This window comes from Salvelinus sp. IW2-2015, linkage group LG31, assembly GCF_002910315.2.
Source record: "Salvelinus sp. IW2-2015 linkage group LG31, ASM291031v2, whole genome shotgun sequence".
NCBI lineage: Eukaryota > Metazoa > Chordata > Actinopteri > Salmoniformes > Salmonidae > Salvelinus > Salvelinus sp. IW2-2015.
Genome location: NC_036870.1, coordinates 9,498,256 through 9,516,588, shown reverse-complemented (window position 1 = coordinate 9,516,588; position 18,333 = coordinate 9,498,256). Strand labels below are relative to the sequence as shown.

The 18,333-nt window shown below is 47.3% G+C and overlaps 1 protein-coding gene across 2 annotated transcripts in view; it reads left to right on the top strand.

Annotated features, from left to right (window-relative positions):
- The window catches only part of pvrl2l (PVR cell adhesion molecule related 2 like), an 83,262-nt gene that overhangs the window by 17,541 nt on the left and 47,388 nt on the right, over window positions 1–18,333 (top strand). For both annotated transcript variants that reach the window (XM_023976667.2, XM_023976666.2), the window contains exons 2-6: window positions 11,292–11,401; window positions 11,762–12,005; window positions 12,312–12,611; window positions 13,070–13,187; window positions 13,774–13,922. In XM_023976667.2, the coding sequence (XP_023832435.1) occupies window positions 11,292–11,401; window positions 11,762–12,005; window positions 12,312–12,611; window positions 13,070–13,187; window positions 13,774–13,922 (921 nt within the window). The remainder of the gene's footprint in view (window positions 1–11,291; window positions 11,402–11,761; window positions 12,006–12,311; window positions 12,612–13,069; window positions 13,188–13,773; window positions 13,923–18,333) is intronic.

The following is an 18,333-nucleotide window of genomic DNA, read 5'->3' as shown; positions in this document are numbered from 1 at the left end:
GTCTGAATACYTGTAAAWTWGATTTTTCAGTTCTTTATTTTTAATACATTTGCAKAAATGTATAAAAACCTCTTTGCTTTTTCATTATGGGGTATTGTGTGTAGATTGAAYGGGGAAAAAACGATTTAATCCATTTTAGAARAAGGCTGTAACAGAAGAAAATGTGGGAAAAGTCAAGGGGTCTGAATACTTTCRGAATGCACTGTATAGCAAGCCACAGCCGTATGTCTTACTGTCTGTAGGAGCGATCCATTTCCGTGAACTGGGGGGTGTACCTAATGAACTGCCATGTGAGTGTACCATGTCAATCAATCAGTCAATGTATTTGTAAAGGCCTTTTTACATCAGCAGATYTCACAAAGTGCTACGCAGAAACCCAGCCCTAAAACAGCAAGCAATGCAGGTGTAGAACCTTCTTGTTRTGTTTGTGCGAGCGCCTGTCACTTTTATGATCTCTTTGCTTGCCTTATCCGTGCTGTGACAGAGGCTTGGAAAGGTGTTAAAAGAAATTCAGATGGATGGATATTCTACAGACTTGGCGTGGTATTTTCTGTTTGTCTTTGAGGGGAGACTGATGTGGTGTAGAGAGAGGGGAAACATGAAAGCGAGTGACTGAGAGGAAGGACAGCCGGTGAATGACAGATGCAGTGGGTGGGAGTGTGTAGAGGAGGAGTGAAGAGTCTCTTGAAGACAGGCTTAGCAAGTGATAAGGTTTCCTGGGGAGAAGCCTGTTTTGAAATGTGAATGCTCTTGAAGAAGCGTACCTACCTGCTCTCTATTGAAACGTATGGTCTTGCACTTTCGGAGTCGTTCTTCGCCATCCGTACACTAAAGTTTCACTGGTCGGCATATCGACACTTGACAACTGCCATACCTCAGATTCTGTACTCGCTCCTGATCATCTGTATGTAACATATGCCAGTGAACGTGTATTTTCTTGATTGCTGTCATGGATGGAATAACAGCTTTACAAGTATGTTAAATTACTATGCAATTATCTGTCCTTGTACAGGCCTACAGGACTATGGTCTGTTCCAACTCTACCCCCCCCCCCCCCCAAACCCCCTTATCTCTCCCTATCCTTCCCCCTTTCCTGCCCCTCCCCTCTCCGGTCCACTCTTGGCAGTCTGTCTGCTCTGTGATGAGCGGGGCTGTCACCAGATGTGACTGAGAAAGAACAGATGTTGCTCAGCTTCACAGCTGCTTCGCCTCGTCCACAGTGACTCCATCACATCTCCTTGACGACCAATAGCCCAGCATGCGTTCCTGGAAATCACGAGCTGGGTTGGGATCGAATTTCAGTCTGTTTACGACTTTATTTACGGTTGGCTTGAGTGAGTCGTGAAAATATTGATATTGTTACCGAGAGAGCGGGAGAGAGGGGAGGGATTTGGACAGTTTCTCGTCCAGACTAATCTCAGCCAAGGACATTTTGATATGTTTTGATTGAAGGGCACTGGTACAATATTGTGTGTGTGTGATAGTTTTAGGATTACTAACCAGATGGAACTGCGAGGAAAGTTAAGACATTTGATGTGGCTAGAGAGTCTCCAGAAACCAAAACTGAATTTATAGAATCGGACAAGGTTGGCGGCCCTCCTCATTTCGGTGCAAAGTGTGAGCAGCTAGACTGTGACATTCAGGGACCTTGACCMTGTGACCTTGCCAATCGTATCTTTCCTTTATTCAAGAAGAGGTGACTGGAACTTTATGACCGGCCTATCACATGTCAGTTTTATCAGGGTAGAGGTGAAAAGGGTGCTAGACTTAAAGAGTATCTTTTAGCCCAAGGACCTGCTGTTATTTAATTAGATTTCTCCTGTTATGTTTCCTCCTCACCCATCTGACAGATTGTGCCTGTGATCCTGGAAATCCAGGGATCAGAGCAGAGTCAGATATGTATGTAATCAACGGGAGAGAGCAGCCCGGCCCCAGCCTAGAAGCCAGAGATGAGAGATTTGGGTATTTTTAATCGGTGTGAATCCCTCAATAGGGTGATTTGAATTTTTGTTTTGTTTTGAAGCGGCAAGACCCCTAATTTGAGGACTTAAGTCACAAAGCCGGCATGATTTCACCACCTGTGTGTTTGTGAGAACTCCTGACACACAGCCGAGATAAACCTCTACCAGGTTGTCTCTAATGCAGCTCCAGTCCTGAACCGCTGTGTTGCCCTTACGGSAACGTCCTTGACGGGGTTATAAATATCTAACGTCCACAAATCTATACCTTTGGCATGTTGATGAAAACACTGTGCACGCATGTTAGGTTTGCTGAGTTGACAGAAATGGTGTGCACAGGGCTTCCCGAGTGTCGCAGTGGTCTAAGGCACTGCATAGCAATGCTAGAGACGTCACTACAGACCCGGGTTCGATCCCGGGCTGTGTCGCAGCCGGCTGCGACTGGGAGACCCATGAGGCGGCGCACAATTGATCCAACTTCATCCGGGTTAGGGGAGGGTTTGGTTGGCTGGGGGTGTCCTTGTCAACTCGCGCTCCAGCAACTCCTTGTGGCGAGCCGGGCGCCTGCACGCTGACTTCGGTCGCCAGCTGGACGGTGTTTCCTCCGACACATTAGTGCGGCTGGCATCCGGATTAAGCGAGCAGTGTGTCAAGAAGCAGTGCAGCTTGGCGGGGTCGACGCATGGCTCTCGAACTTCGCCTCTCCCGTTGCAGCGATGGGACAAGACTATAACTACCAATTTGGATATCACGAAATTGGGGTGAAAAYGGGGTTAAAAGMACAAAACAGAGATGGTGTGCACAGTGCGACCTTTGACTGCTGTCTGGAGTTGAAACAGAGGCTGTTTCAATTGAATAGTGTACTCACTGCATGTTGCATCCCATTCAGAGGCCTTACTATCTTAATACATTAGTCTCCTGGTATTCAGCTAGCTAACTGATGGCATCATCTGGGGCTGTTTACATTGCTCACATTTTGTTATCCATTTCAAGCTAATCAGGTGAAGTATCTTCCTTAGGGCTAGCCCAGTGCCTGGGGCSAATCACCTGCTATTTGAATCATCATTGTTTCCGAGCCGTCGGGTCCCATGCAATGCTCTCTCTAAGCTGCGTGTGAGGGCGGGCAGTTGCCCGAGACTGTTCTATTGCGCGCGGCTCAGCCCATACACAGACCCGTGCGGTATAACCAATCAGAGCTGCGGTAGGCCTATATGCAAATAGATCATTACCATATGTGGATCTGTGCCGTTTACTTTGAACTGGACTGTGTTTACAGCTGTGGTCGTGAGTCCAGATCAAATAGAATTAGCTGCATGAAGCCACGTGTGCACATTTTGTTCATATCCTTTACTAGTTAGTGAGTTATTAGCCCAGTTATAGATCATTTGTAGTCAGCAATAGGGGACTGATTGCTTCCTACAAGAGCACAAAAAGTGCACATTTCTAGACCTCTTTGAAAAGCAAGTCAGGTAAAGAGGTTGGTTTTTTTTGTCTTAAAGGGGCAGCGTTGTATTTTGAGACCGGCTTGAATAAGCCAAGTAGCCAATAGGCAGAGGGTAGAATAATTTGTCWGATTTTTCTGTAATAATGGTATGGTAATAATAATAATAATAATAATTTTATTTTGTAAAGAGGTTTCTTGCATCAAACAACACAACATTTTCAGTCACCTCCTTGTCTGAAGGACAGGTGGATCAACAGGTTAATGTCAAGCCCTGCATGTTTTCTTTATTCAGTCTCATGGAATGTAGGCTACGTTGAACACCACACATTGGCTGCTACTGTAGGTTGAATGATAGAACAGCTGTTTCCATGTTAAAATGTTATGGAATGCATTTTCTCCATTGTTTTTGGTGGTAGGCCACTCTGGTAGGCCTACATTATGATCAAGTAGCCACAGTAGCCTACTTGGCCACTGTTACAACTGTAGTTCTATTGCACAGAATACAGAATTCTCACAATGTTGAAGTTTGCACTCAGCAGACCTGAAATTTGCTCAGTGCGGGGGGGGGGGGTCGAGGAAACATTGGTCCCACGTGTTAAAAAAATAAAAATAAAATCAATTCCGCAATATCTGAGCTGTACTCAACCCGCTTACTTAAAAGATAAAGCAACTGATGTTTGCTAACCTCTGCGGTGCGGTSGCTCACTCGGGCAAGAGAATACACATAACCCGACGTCTCCCAGTGGAGTACTACGGTCTACAAAGCCTACCAGATAATAAAGAGCGTTGTACAAAATCCATAACCAGGCAATTGAGAGGGTGAGTACGCAACAACCCGCACTCTGTTAATCAACCTTTTCTTTAAAACTGTAACAATGAAATAAACCCAGTCTGAGCAGGACCAATTATTCCTCCAAGGACCTTCGTCAATGTATTTGCCTGAACCTTTCCCAGGATCTTTTCATCTGTGCTCAGGAGAGTGATTGGTCTATAATGGAAACTTGGATTAAGCTGCCTCTTCTCATTCTAGTGGATAAGTCTCTTGCCCTTAATGTAATTCTGCGTTTCCCCTCCTGGGTGGTTTTTCTTACCGTGATGATTGACTATAAATGTAGACACTGCTGCCTGTGGCTCGGTGACAGTAGTGTGCTCTTTAGAAACTCACCCTGTTCAGTGTTAGAACCCTCCCCTACCCGGTGCTGTTCCTCGCGCTCGCAGAGCTACTTTTATTATACGAGTAACCCTTAGATTCAGGAATAAATATCATGCATGACGTTAATCCCTAGCCAAATAGGTCTTTGCCTCGCCACATGACGGATCTACACTGAGTGTGCACAACATTAGGAACGCCTGCTCTTTCCATGACAGAATGACCACTGTGATTCCAGCTGAAAGCTATGATCCCTTATTGATATCACCTGTTAAATCCGTTTTAATCCGTGTAGATGAAGGGGAGGAGACGGGTTAAAGAAGGATTTTTAAGCCTTGAGACAATTGAGACATGAATTGTGTATGTGTGCCATTCAGAGGGTGAATGGGCAAGACAAAATATTTAAGTGGCTTTGAATGGGGTATGGTAGTAGGTGAGTGTGTCAAGAACTGCAACGCTGCTGGGTTTTTCACAGTTTCCAGTGTGTATCAAGAATGGTCCACCACCCAAAGGACATCCAGTCAACTTGGAAGCAGGAAGCAGAGTCAACATGGGTCAGCATCCCTGTGGAATGCTTTCGACACCTTGTAGAGTCCAAGACCAGATAAATTGAGGCTGTTCTGAGGGCAAAGGGGGGGTGCAGCTCCATGTTAGGAAGGTGTTCCTAATGTGTCTTACACTCAGTGTATGTTACACGACAGCCCGTAGAGACAAACTGTCATAGTAAATAATGTACAGCCCAAGCGGGATTCTGGGAAGTGTCGTTTTTGGATGGATTGTGGAACTTTAAGCCCATAGTCTAGGATTTCTGGCAAAAGAACTGAAGTGGGCGCCCTGTAATTGTGGCGGTGTGGCTTTTCTTTATGGCTTTGACATGCGGTAATGGGGGGGGCTGGGTTTACCCCACTACGGAAAAGAGGCATTGTCCAAACAATGTAAATTGTCCACAAAGGACTTCCTTCCAATTTCTCCAGCTCCTACATATCTTTTCCCTTTCATATTTGTTCCAAGGAAGGCGTGACGTCCATTCTTTCAACAGACCTCCTCTATCAAAGATATTTACATGGGSGGGGGGGGGGGGGGGMGGMCTAGCTTGTAGTTGGCTGCTCTTAATAGGGACGATTGTTGACGTGCGTCAAAACAGCTTGTCAAAGTCACTGGGTTGCAACGGTGTGCACCTGGACTCCATTCGTCTTAAGTGCTGTTCTCCCGTCAGCTGGCGTTCACTCTGCGCTGCCTGTTCCATTCAGTCATTAACTTCCAGTGCTGTGTGCCGACAGACAAGCGACCGACTCTAATGGCTCTCAAATGAATATTGCGGCCCTCGTGACAGAAGCAGTGGAGTCCATGGCAACAAGGCATCGACTTGGCTTCGAAACAATGGGGGGGAAACGCAGCGTACTCCCCGATCCAACTCCACCACCCTTTTCCTCATCTCATTCCTCCCACATCCTCTTCCTCTCTCCCCCTGGTCAGGTGCAGTATAGATGTTGCTTGTCAATAATTTAATAAGCGGGAGAACTCGCTCTTAACCAGGCGGATGAATTATTAACTATTCGGAATGCTGCGGGGCTGTGTTCGGGCTTTTGTGAAGAGGAATGATTAAATAATTGTATATAGAAGTATGAAGACGAGCATGTACATACTGTGGCAGGCACAGCCTCATTCATGCATGTTTTAGAAGCATGCGTCTGTAGCCAAATGAATAGCTTCTTTTATTTTCTATGTGTATAGATGGGCTGTGTGGATAGTCCTCTATATACACACACACACACACACACACACACACACACACACACACACACACCAGTTCTTGTTCCTTTCGTTTTACACAGATACACAATACATTTTTTCTCTCTCTCTCACACACACTCTTTTTAATGTTCTCACATTGTCTCTTTTTATATACAGTGCATTTGGAAAGTATTCAGACCCCTTGACATTTTGTTACGTTACAGCCTTATTCTAAAATTGATTAAATTGTTRCCCCCCCCCTCATCAATCTGCACACAATACCCCATAATGACAAAGCAAAAACAGGTTTTTAGAAATTCTTGAAAATGTATGAACAAAACAGAAATCAAATTTATGTAAGTATTCAGACCCTTTACTCAGTATTTTGTTGAAGAACCTTTGGCAGCGATTACAGCCCCGAGTCTTCTTGGGTATGACGCTACAAGCGTGGCACACTTGTATTTGGGGAGTTTCTCCCATTTTTCTCTGCAGATCCTCTCAAGCTCTGTCAGGTTGGATGGGGAGCGTCGCTGCACAGCTATTTTCAGGTCTCTCCAGAGATGTTCGATCGGGTTTAAGTCCGGGCTTTGGATGGGCCACTCAAGGACATTCAGAGACTTGTCCTGAAGCCACTCCTGCGTTGTCTTGGCTGTGTGCCTAGGGTTGTTGTCCTGTTGGAAGGTGGACCTTCGCACCAGGCTGAGGTCCTGAACGCTCTGGAGCAGGTTTTCATCAAGGATCTCTCTGTACTTTGCTTTGTTCATCTTTCCCTCGATCCTGACTAGTCTCCCAGTCCCTGCTGCTGAAAAACATCCCCATGATGCTGCCACCACCATGGTTCGCTGTAGGGATGGTGCCAGGTTTCCTCCAGACGTGACTCTTGGCATTCAGGCCAAAGAGTTCAATCTTGGTTTCATCAGACCAGAGAATCTTGTTTCTCATGGTCTGAGAGTCCTTTAGGTGCCTTTTGGCAAACTCCAAGCGGGCTGTCATGTGCCTTTTTTACTGAGGAGTGGCTCCTGTCTGGCCACTCTACCATAAAAGCCTGATTGGTGGAGTGCTGCAGAGGTGGTTGTCTTTCTGGAAGGTTCTCCCACCTCCCCAGAGGAACTCTGGAGCTCGGTCAGAGTGACCATCGGGTTCTTGGTCACCTCCCTGACCAAGGCCCTTCTCCCCCGATTGCTCAGTTTGGCCGGGCTGCCAGCTCTAGGAAGAATCTTGGTGGTTCCAAACTTCTTCCATTTAAGAATGATGGAGGACACTGTTCTTGGGGACCTTCAATACTGCAGACAGTTTTTGGTACCTTTCCCCAGATCTGTGCCTCGACACAATACTGTTTCGGAGCTCTACGGACAATTCTTTCGACCTCATGGCTTGGTTTTTGCTCTGACATGCACTGTCAGCTGTGGGACCTTGTATAGACAGGTGTGTGCCTTTCCAATCAATTGGATTTACCACAGGTGGACTCCAATCAAGTTTTAGAAACATCTCAAGGATGATCAATGGAGACAGGATGCACCTGAGCTCAATTTTGTGTCTCATGGCAAAAGGGTCTGAATAAATATCGAAATAATATATATATATATATTTTTAATGTTGAATATGTTTGCAAAAATGTCTAAACCTGTTTTCACTTTGTCGTTATGGTGTATTGTTTGTAGAATGATGATCCATTATCCATTTTAGGATAAGGCTGTAACGTAAGAAAATGTGGAAAAATTCAAGGGGTCTGAATACTTTCCCAATGCACCGTAGCGTGTGCGCACACACTCCACATATTACCATCCTCCCTGTACAAAGACAGCACAGAGGGGTAGGAGAACAGCACAAAGAGAGAGGGAAAAAAGTGAGTCGGAGACTACAAGCTTAAGAGAGAGTGGATGACGTGATAGGACATTGGCTGTAAAGAGAGCCGACTTGAGACCATGGGAGTGAAAAGTGGAAAGGAGGTAGATGGAGAGGCGCACTGACACGGAGCAAAATGGTAGAGATGAGAAAGATAGGGACAAAAGGATTGGGGAGTACAGAGAAGATGGAAGGGAGCACTACTTTGACCTTGAGATGAAGAGCGGGGGGAGAGGGGCGAGGAACAGAGTGCAGTGGAGAGCGAAAGAGCTAGCCGGCAGTCGGTGACAGCCAGAGTTGAGAGGATCAGTCTGCTTAGTGTCTGTCAGATCGACAGGAGAGTGAGGGGAAACAGCTGGAGGCACTCTGAGTGAGTGTGTGTCCCTCTGTGTGCGTGTGTCCTTTTGTGAGGTATGTGTGTTTGTGTCCATCTGTGTGTCTCTCTCTGTGTGTCATTTTGTGAGGTGTGTGTGTGTGTGTCTTTCTCTGCATGATGTGTGTTTACTGACTTTGCTCTGCCTGTATTACAGTTTGCCTTATGTGTGTGTTTGTATAAGTGAGGGGGATGGGGAGAGTGAGAAGGGAAGGACAGAGGGAGAGAGAGGTATGACCCTAGCTGCCAGAGCCTAATCCTCTAGTATGGCCATTTGGCTGTGATCAGTGTACCTGCAGAGCTAATGGATTCAGATGTGGGAGGGAGGAGGGGGACGAATGGGCCGGCACACCGGAGGTCTGCTTTAATATGGCAGAGATGTCATCACTGCGCCAARGCTCATAGCAGGGGTCACAAAGAGTGGCGGGTGGGAAAAGTGCCTTTGCTTTCGACTCATTTCGCGTTGGACACATTCTGGGCTGAAGTACACAGCAGCACTCGATTCTCTTTCCTGCTTTCTCTTTCTTCATCTATTTTGGTGTAAAAGAAAGAACAGAGTGCCCACATACAATTCTTCCAGCTCCCTCTGTAGTTTCTCTGTTCCTGTGCTCTCCACCCTCCTCTAGTACTGCCTCTGTGGGCCTTGGCTCTCTCTCCTTCTGTTTCCCCCTCTCTGTGTGTGTGTCTGTCTCTCTCTACCCTCGCTTTCTGTCTCTCCCTCCTCATCTTCCTCTCTCCTCCTCTCGCTTTCTTTCCCTCCCTCGTTCTCTCTTCGATTTGCTCTCACAACTCGGCCATACCTGTTCTTCTGTCTCCAATCCAGCCTGAAATGAGACGGCGCTTGTGTACTTTCTCCCCCCCCCCCCCCCCCTTATCCGTACTTTGCCACTTTTACATCATTCAGGCAGAAATATCGGTAATTACACCTTTGAGCTTGACTACCCGCTGCAGTGGATAGCAGCCGTTTTTACGTGCTCCTGACCAATCCTGCATTGTTGGGAAGGACCCGGAAGTAAGCATTTCACTGTTAGTCTACACCTGTTGTTTACGAAGCGTGTGACGAGTAAAATTGGATTTGATTTTGCTAGTTCGGGAGTGTTTATCAAGGGTGCTCCACGTACAGGACCGATCCCACTTTTTAAACGACCCAGACCCCAGGTCGTAAAGCTTCCTGTAATATTTCTCCCATTTCGACCGCTTTTTCTCTTCCCACATTCACTGTGGCCAAAACTGCTGTTGATGAAGTTGGGGGGGAAAAATCTAAAACACTGTACGTACGCGGTCAGCGTTTTGGCCAACCAGGCATCAGGGGAAAAGTATATGCATTGAAATCTGTAATTGCCCCAGTGTGGTTAACGCCACTGATTTTATGGCTGAGGTGTTAATTATGTTCTCTCCCGTTCACTGCTGCTTACAAGCCGGAAGATGCAAATGACGTTGGCTCTGCGTGTGAGCCCTGTGACAATAGGCTATTGCTCACTCCCGTTTGCTTAGTGATGCTAATGATCCCTAATGATTCCTGACTAATGCAGGAATGATGAAGGAATCTTTTTGATTAAGAATGTCTACATGAAAGGAGTAGCCTTGATGAGTGTCACAGGACTATAGAATAAAAAAAATATTTTCCCATGCTATTATGGTTAATGTGCAGTACTGCCCAGTAAGAAACGGGCATAATTATGTGGGTTTTCCTCTGCTGTTCTCCAACATATGTCGATGTCAGCCCGTATTGAGCTGAAGCACAGCTCTCCTTTGTGATACTGTCGAGCTGATTTCTCGACGGTGCGCTCACTCGGATCTAATACCTGTTTGCTGTTGATGCTGGAAGTCATTGTTTTTCAAAGGAACTCCTCCTTCAGTGCTTGCCAGCTCAAAGCTCACACTGAAGTGCTTTGAACGAAAGACGTAAGAGATCTTAATCTGTCGCCTTTTATTCATGTCAATTTAGCCTACAGTAGGCACGGGTTCAAGGCTGTGCTCCTCGGATCTTTCATGCACTGCGGAGCATGGATAAAGGCATACTCGGCGAGATGACGTCGCAACAAACCGCACCGCAGATATTGAGATGAGAGAGATGCAAGACTTTGCTCTCACACAGTCACACGGTGTGTCCGCGCATGTGCACGGGGGCGCTTCACGCTGCTACGGGACCAAAACGGCGGAGAAGTTTAGCCTCGCGCTTCAACGCTCTTAGTTGTTGCGGAAATTGACCAGCTTTGTGTTTACTTTCTGCATGCAGCGTCACCTCTGAGTGTACCTTTTTAAGTTTCACTATAGTCATATCTCGTTTATCTAAAACGCTGGCATACAAGGAAATCAGTTTACTGGAGATCATAGACAGCCATAAACAGGATGTGAGGGGTGAATCCGGAGCCTTCCATTTCGATACTTGTAAATAATAGGCTCAGTCTGTAGTGATAAGTGGTTCTTTCTCTTTCAGKATTATGGCCCGTTTGCTAGTTATACCTGCGTCCGAGAGAGCTTTACCCACTGAATAATGTCCTGAAACTAGATGGTCTATTTTGATCCCAGTGATTTTAATATGTCGTTTTGGGGAGGAAGGGGTTGTGAGAACGGCTGATTGCTGCTTTTGACAGCCCCGGCCCCATTGTCTCCCTGCGGGGGAGAATTCTGGTTCAATGGCAGAGCACTTCTCAATCACTACACTCAGCATTAGTATGAGTCGTAGGGATTATAGAGGGGGTTCTGTACGTATGAGCCACAGGCAGAAACTGAGAGGCTGATATGTGTCACTCACTTACTCACTCTTTCTCTCTCCATCCACAGCTGCTTCGTGTCAGCGGGTGAGGGTGGAACCAGAGGTGGAGGCGTACCCCACCGAGTCGGTCGACCTGCGCTGTCAGTTTGTCGATGAAGGAAACACCAAGCTCACACAGGTAGCCAGATAACACACGATGAGAGAGCCTGCTGGGCATGTCGGCCTTGACGCAGGGAACGATAAATATTGCCCTCTGATTTCTTTGAAAAGGAAGGACAGTACTGTAAAGATGTTCTCTAGAGTTTTAATGTAGCAACCGTTGTGGTCGAACGTTGCTGCATTGAAATTCTGCCAGTGTGGGTGTTCTTTATGCTATTTCATGAAATTGACTGAACATGTGGATAGACTGTATGTGCATAGACTGTATGTGCATAGACTGTATGTGCATAGACTGTATGTGCATAGACTGTATGTGGATAGACTGTATGTGGATAGACTGCCATCCTGCAACCCTCTTCCTTGTCATTCTTGGACGCAGGTGTCGTGGATATGGGAGCCCACGGAAGGCCAGAGGGATAACATTGCCGTCTTTCACCCCACATACGGCGAGAGCTTCCCCGACTCGCCCTTCAACGGGCGTGTCCGCTTCATCCAAGGCACCTTGACAAACCCCTCCATTACCATCACCAGCCTCAAGATGGCCGACGCCGGGCGTTACACCTGCGAGTACGCCACTTACCCCAGCGGCAATGAGCAAGGCACCACCAATCTGGTCATACTTGGTGAGCAGCTGGTGTTTTGTTTTCTTTCAGTCTGCGCCCTAATTGCTCTCGGCGAAGAGAGGGCTCCGGTGCTATGACTAATAGTGTCCTCAAATGAATGCGGTGTCACGAAAAGCATCACTTCCAATGCGCCCCCACCTTGTTAAGCCTCCACATCGATCGCCTCCCTTTTCACCCTCGCCAGCTGAATCTCTGCTGCCTTTCTCTTGCACTGTTGTCTTTTCTTAGACTCTAGGAGGGACCACACTTCCTGTATATGCACAACAACAAACTCACTCATGCATTCACTTACCGTCTCTCTTTCAGCGAAACCCAAGAATTCTGCATCTCCCGTAATCGTCCAGGCCAGCACAAGCGGCAAACCAGTGGTCGTGGCCCAGTGTGAGGCGGCCGACGGCAAGCCAGCAGCCACCATCAAGTGGATGGGAGAAGTCGGGGGCACCGATAACACCACCTCCAAAAAAGGTCTGGACGGCACGGTGACGGTGAGGAGCGTGTACCTACTGGTGCCCACGCCCGAGGACAACGGCAAGGAGGTCACCTGCATGATCAGCCAGCGCACTCAGGACAAGCCGCAGACCTTCCCCATGAAGCTGTCCGTCGAGTGTAAGTGTTTCGAACCCAGACCACAAGATTGTTAACCCTCTGAACCGAAACCTAGGCATTACTCACATAACAAATGTTTGAATAACTGTCTTATTCAACCAAGTGGGAGGGGAAAAGCACCGCATTAGGTCTCAGACAAGGTTGGGTTACTCATCGCACAAGCCTGGTTCACCACCTCCATTTCCGAAACATTTTGGGACTTCCCTGTGTTTTGTTTTTACCTGGTGTGAGTCATCGGTCCCTAGTCATATCTCTGCAATCCTCCGGCGGTAGTTTTCAGTTTCAGTGATGCTTTATAGGTCAACTCTCGCTGTGAAAACCTCTCTGTTGAAGCTTCTCCCGCTCCTGCACCCCAGTAGGCAATCAGTGTTCACTTGGTCGCTCCAATTCACAGTAACACCTCTCTCTACTCTCTCCTTCTCTCTACTCTCTCTGTTCCTTTCCCCCTTCTTTCTCAGATCCCCCGACTGTGTCCATAGTGGGCTATGATAACAACTGGTACATTGGCCGGACCGACGCTGTCCTGACCTGCCAGGCCACTGGCAACCCTGTCCCCACCAACGTCACTTGGACAGCGTGAGTTAATCTTCCCATAGCTGGCCCCTGTTCTTTGGAGTACCCGCCCCCCCAATTGCAGTCCCAGGCTTTTGGACTGGAGTATCCATGACTGTCCCAGACTTTAGGAGTGTCCCTACCCGTTTTGGTCTTAATTTACCCTGAGATGGGAGAACGACTTTAGACAGCGTCTCCCCGATCTATCCCAGACAACAGAAGGAGTCAGTCATCCAAAAACAATCAATTAGCAATTCCAATCTGATCTGCTAGAGCACCAATATTGCCCGTCCTCTGGGTCCCAGCAGCTTGCCTTCATCTCTTAATGGGGAACACAAGTATCTCTGCATTGGTTATACGGAAAAGAAAAACATATTTAATTTGTTTTTCTCTTGTTGATTATCCACGTGGTCTTAATTTCGTCTGGCGGTGATAGACAGACGGCGGTTAGACTGTTACAGCCTGCTCCTCCAGTTGAGGTCTTGAATATGGAACCAGATAGGAACTCGTCACCAGGCTGTGCTTCTTCCAAGTCGTTTATCTCTGTCCTCCCTCCTTCTCTCACCCCTGCTCCCCCTCTCTCCCCCACCCCACACACACACACACACAGCATGTCCGGTCGGATGCCTGACACGGTACAGATCGCCGACAACAAGCTGATCGTGCGGAAGGTGGACGAGGCAGTGAACACCACCTTTGTCTGCGAGGTGAAGAACCGGCTGGGAGTGAGCAAGCACCAGGTCACCACGGCGGTCATCGGTGAGTCAAGCCCACTGAGCACGTGACAACCGCCTGTGTACTCTTACTCAGTCTTATGTACACACACTGATGCACACGTTCCAGCTCACGAGCGAACACAGGTGCGGACATTTTGTGGACACACACACACACACACAGGGATCAGAGCTATACAGTGGTCTTTTCCATCCTCTACACTGTCAGAGAGACCAACGTTCTCTCACAGCTAACTCTGTCGTCTGCTGGGCAGGTAAAAGGGGGTGAAGGTTTGGCTTTTAGGGGTTCTTGGAAGGGTTCTTCTATTCATGCGGGAAACCAGTTGGTGTGAGCCAGTTTGCCGGGTTTTCTTTTCTCCCCACTAACATCCTTAGTGTAGGTCTGGATCTCCCCCCCCCCCCCCCCCCTTCAAAATAAGAGTCCGCTCTTCCTCTGCATGCACTTTCAACAGATTTTTCCTGTATTCGGATATGCTGCGGTTTCTCCTCTCTTGCTTTCACACATTGATCCAATGAACACAAAACAGCCTTACATTGGCTAGCCTCGACTTGGGCGTCAGTTATGGTTTGCAAGATGTCCGTTATGCTTTGTTACGTTTGGATTCTGCCTGGTCAAAACGGGTGCTGCCTTTGGATCAGTGGAGCCAGTGCAGTTAGCACTTGTTCTCACCAAAGACAACGTGAAAGCTACATTTAGAATCCGTGGGAATCCTTTCAGAGATTTTGAATTGTCTCCCTTTGTTCTCAAAGGTGCTTTGTAGGCGCTGAAACATGTGGGAGGTGGGGAAGAAGTAAGCTCTGGCTAGCAGCGTTGCCTTGTGACCACTGTATTAGGGCTGGCTGGCACTCCCACCAGCACCACATCTTTGCAAGTACTTGAGAGAATCTGGTCCAACCTCCAGTTTCATCCCAAGCGATGGTGCCAGAAAWTTTTTTTTCTTCTAAATGAAACCAATTGTAGTACAAACACAATCAGCTCCCTTAATTTTCACTCCTGAAACCATTTTAAAAGCCCTCTCTGTTCCCTTTAACTTCAGATGAAAGCGCCAAGCTCTATTTGTCTGGGGTGGCTTTCGTAACACCCCTTTGAGGTTGTGACTGTAACGAGGGTTGACGGAGGTGCCGAGCACAAAGTAGAAGATGAAGTTTCTCCTCTACGTTTTAAAGAGGAGTGCTCGGTCACGTGACCCACGACCTCTGTGTAAATTACAGAACTGAGTCCTGCTGACAGGAGAGGAAAATGCGCCGCTCGACACTTGCTTAGCGGGCACGTGCCAGAGATGGCGTGTTAGTGTCAACAAGGTGCCAGCTGGATCTGTCCCCGTAGAGAGAGCGGCAGAGAGGGGAAAAACAATAACAGAAAATTCCATAGAACTCTTAGATGACTCCTGCTAGACTTTCAAAGGCCTGCCGGGGGTTCGCGACCCCTTGTCTCTAGTCCCCCCCCCCTTTTGTGGGCTGTCCAGCTGGCTCTGTACATTTTCACTGTACACTGGAACACTTCTGAAGGGACCAGCGTGTACACACACACACACACACACACACACACACATTACTTCCTCTACTGCCTCAGGCAAGCCATCCTCTGGACATACACACACTTTCCTCCACAGGGAAAGAATAATAAACTAATCTAGCTGAGAGGAAATGCTGGCACTGAAATGGCTGCTGACATAAACCCGGTGCTAGTAACCTACTGTATTGTAGCCTTAGTTCTGGTTTTGTCCTCAGGGCTGGAATGGCTGCAGGCCACTGGAAGTTCCTATTTAATTGATTGTTACATCTTGATTAATCCATCTCCATTGAGCAGATAAAATCCATCTCCATTTATCAGATGATTGTTTCCCACCTTAGGCCATGTTAAGCGGGTGTAGTGAGAACTGCCAGATCGTGAGGTTTCATCTCTGTGAGGGAGATAAGGAGAGAGGCAGGCACCTGGCCATGGTGGTTTATCAGAGACTGTCCCGTGGTGCCCAGAGAGAGGCTAAGCCTGCCCAATGGAGAGCCCGTCGGGAAGATACAAATAAACAAGTTAGAGAATATCTACCATGGTGCTAGTCCAATGTGACCCAGTAACCTTGCCCGTGGCCTGAAGAGGCGTGTTACAAAGAACTAACCACAAAGAACTAGCAAAATTGACAAACCTTGGACATTAGCACCACCAGACAGGGTTAGCTTGCAGATCTTTAGTAGACAGTGTGAGATTTTGGTGATTTGAGGAAAAGCCCTTTTTCTACCTACCCAGAGTCAGATGAACTCATGGATGCCATTTTTATGTCTCCAATTAGCATTAGCGCAGTAACTAGAAGTCTACCAGAACATGCTCATTAAGTTCATATGACTCTGAGTAAGTAGAAAAATGGCTTAGTTGCCAAAATGTCATACTATCCCTTTAAGCTCTGCATGCTAACCCAGTCTGGTGGAGTGCTGAAGTCCAAGGTTGGTCAATTAAACCCTGTATTTAGGGAGTTTCTCCCATTCTTCTCAAGATCCTTCAGATCTTCTCAAGCTCTGTCAGGTTGGATGGGGAGCGTCGCAACACAGCTATTTTCATGTCTTTCCAGAGATGTTCGATCGGGTTCAAGGACATTCAGAGACTTGTCCCGAAACCACTTCCTGTATTGTCTTGGCTGTGTACTTAGGTTCATTGTCCTGTTGGGCCGTGAACCTTCACCCTAGTCTGAGGTCCTGAGCAGGTTTTCATCAAGGATCTCTCTGTACTTCGCTCCGTTCATCTTTCCCTCGATCCTGACTAGTCTCCCAGTCCCTTCCACTGAAAAACATCCCCACAGCATGATGCTGTCACCACCATGCTTCACCGTAGGGATGGTGCCAGGTTTCCTCCAGATGTGACGCTTGGCATTCAGGCCAAGGAGTTCAATCTTGGTTTCATCAGACCAGAGAATCTTGTTTCCCATGGTCAGTGTCCTTTAGGTGCCTTTTGCAAACTCCAAGCGGGCTGTCATGTGCCTTTTTACTGAGGAGTGGCTTCCGTCTGGCCACTCTACCATAAAGGCCTGATTGGTAGAGTGCTGTAGAGGTGGTTGTCTTTCTGGAAGGTTCTCCCATCTCCACAGAGGAACTCTGAAACTCTGTCAGAGACCATCGAGTTCTTGGTCACCTCCCTGGCCAAAGCTCTTCTCCCCCGATTGCTCAGTTTGGCCAGGCAGCCAGCTCTAGGAAGAGTCTTGGTGGTTTCAAACTTCTTCCATTTAAGAATGATGGAGGACACTGTGTTCTTGGGAACCTTCAATGCTGCAGAAATGTTGTGGTACCCTTCCCCAGATCTGTGCCTCGACACAATCCTGTCTCGAAGCTCTACGGACAATTCCTTCGACCTCATGGCTCGGTTTTTGCTTTGACATGCACTCTCAACTGTGGGACCTTTTTATATAGACGTGTGTGCCTTTCCAAATCATGTCCAATCAATTGAATTTACTACAGGTGGACTCCAATTAAGTCGTAGAAACATCTCAAGGATGATCAATGGAAACAGGTCGCACCTGAGCTCAATTTCGAGTCTCATAGCGAAGGGTCTGACTACTTATGTAAAAAAAGGTGTTTCTGTTTTTTATTTATTTATAAATTTGCCAACATTTCTAAAAGGCTGTTTGTTATTATGGGGTATTCTGTGTAGATTGATGATGAAAAAACATTTCATTTAATCCATTTTAGAATAAGGTTGTAAAGTATCAAAATGTGGAAAAGGTCAAGGGGTCTGAATACTTTCTGAATGCACCGTATATCTCCTAAATATTTCTGATAGAAATGTGAGGTTCATTACTTACTAGTCAGGAAGACTTTGTTTGACTTTCATTCAAATGTCAGCAACAACCTTGTGCTTCCTTCACTGAACTTGGGCCACATTTTCCATTTTACTCTGGTGCGTCAGTTCTCCACCAACACTACCTGCAGTAGCAGCCAGACTTCTCAGGAGAGACCCCCCCCCCCCCCCCCCAATTCCAATCCCGCTCTGCCTCAGCCGTTTGACGTCAAAGAGCGACAGAATGATATGCCTGATTTGTCATTCCACTGCCAGGCGTCTAACAGACCCAAGCAAAGGGCAATGATTGCCTTGCCTGTGAGCGGCTGCATTTCAATTTGAATGATAAAGTCTAAGCCGAACGCTTTGCCGTTGCATTAACCGCTCACACCCTGCCATTTGTGCCTGGCGCTTTGTCATTTCCCTCATTTCTCAGGCTTGTAAATGCAACTGCCCTCTGGCCTGACCAGCAGAACAGGCTGCACTATCTGCATAGCCTACGGCAGGAGCATACCTCTGTAATCCTCCAGGGTCATGAAGCTACCTTTCAATTAGCCAGAGGGTTAGCTCTATGGCACATCAGATGACTATCGTCTCAATAATCCCCATCATTAATCAATGGGTAGTCAATGCAAGACGGAGTGCCCTAAATCCTTCAGGACTAGTACTGAGG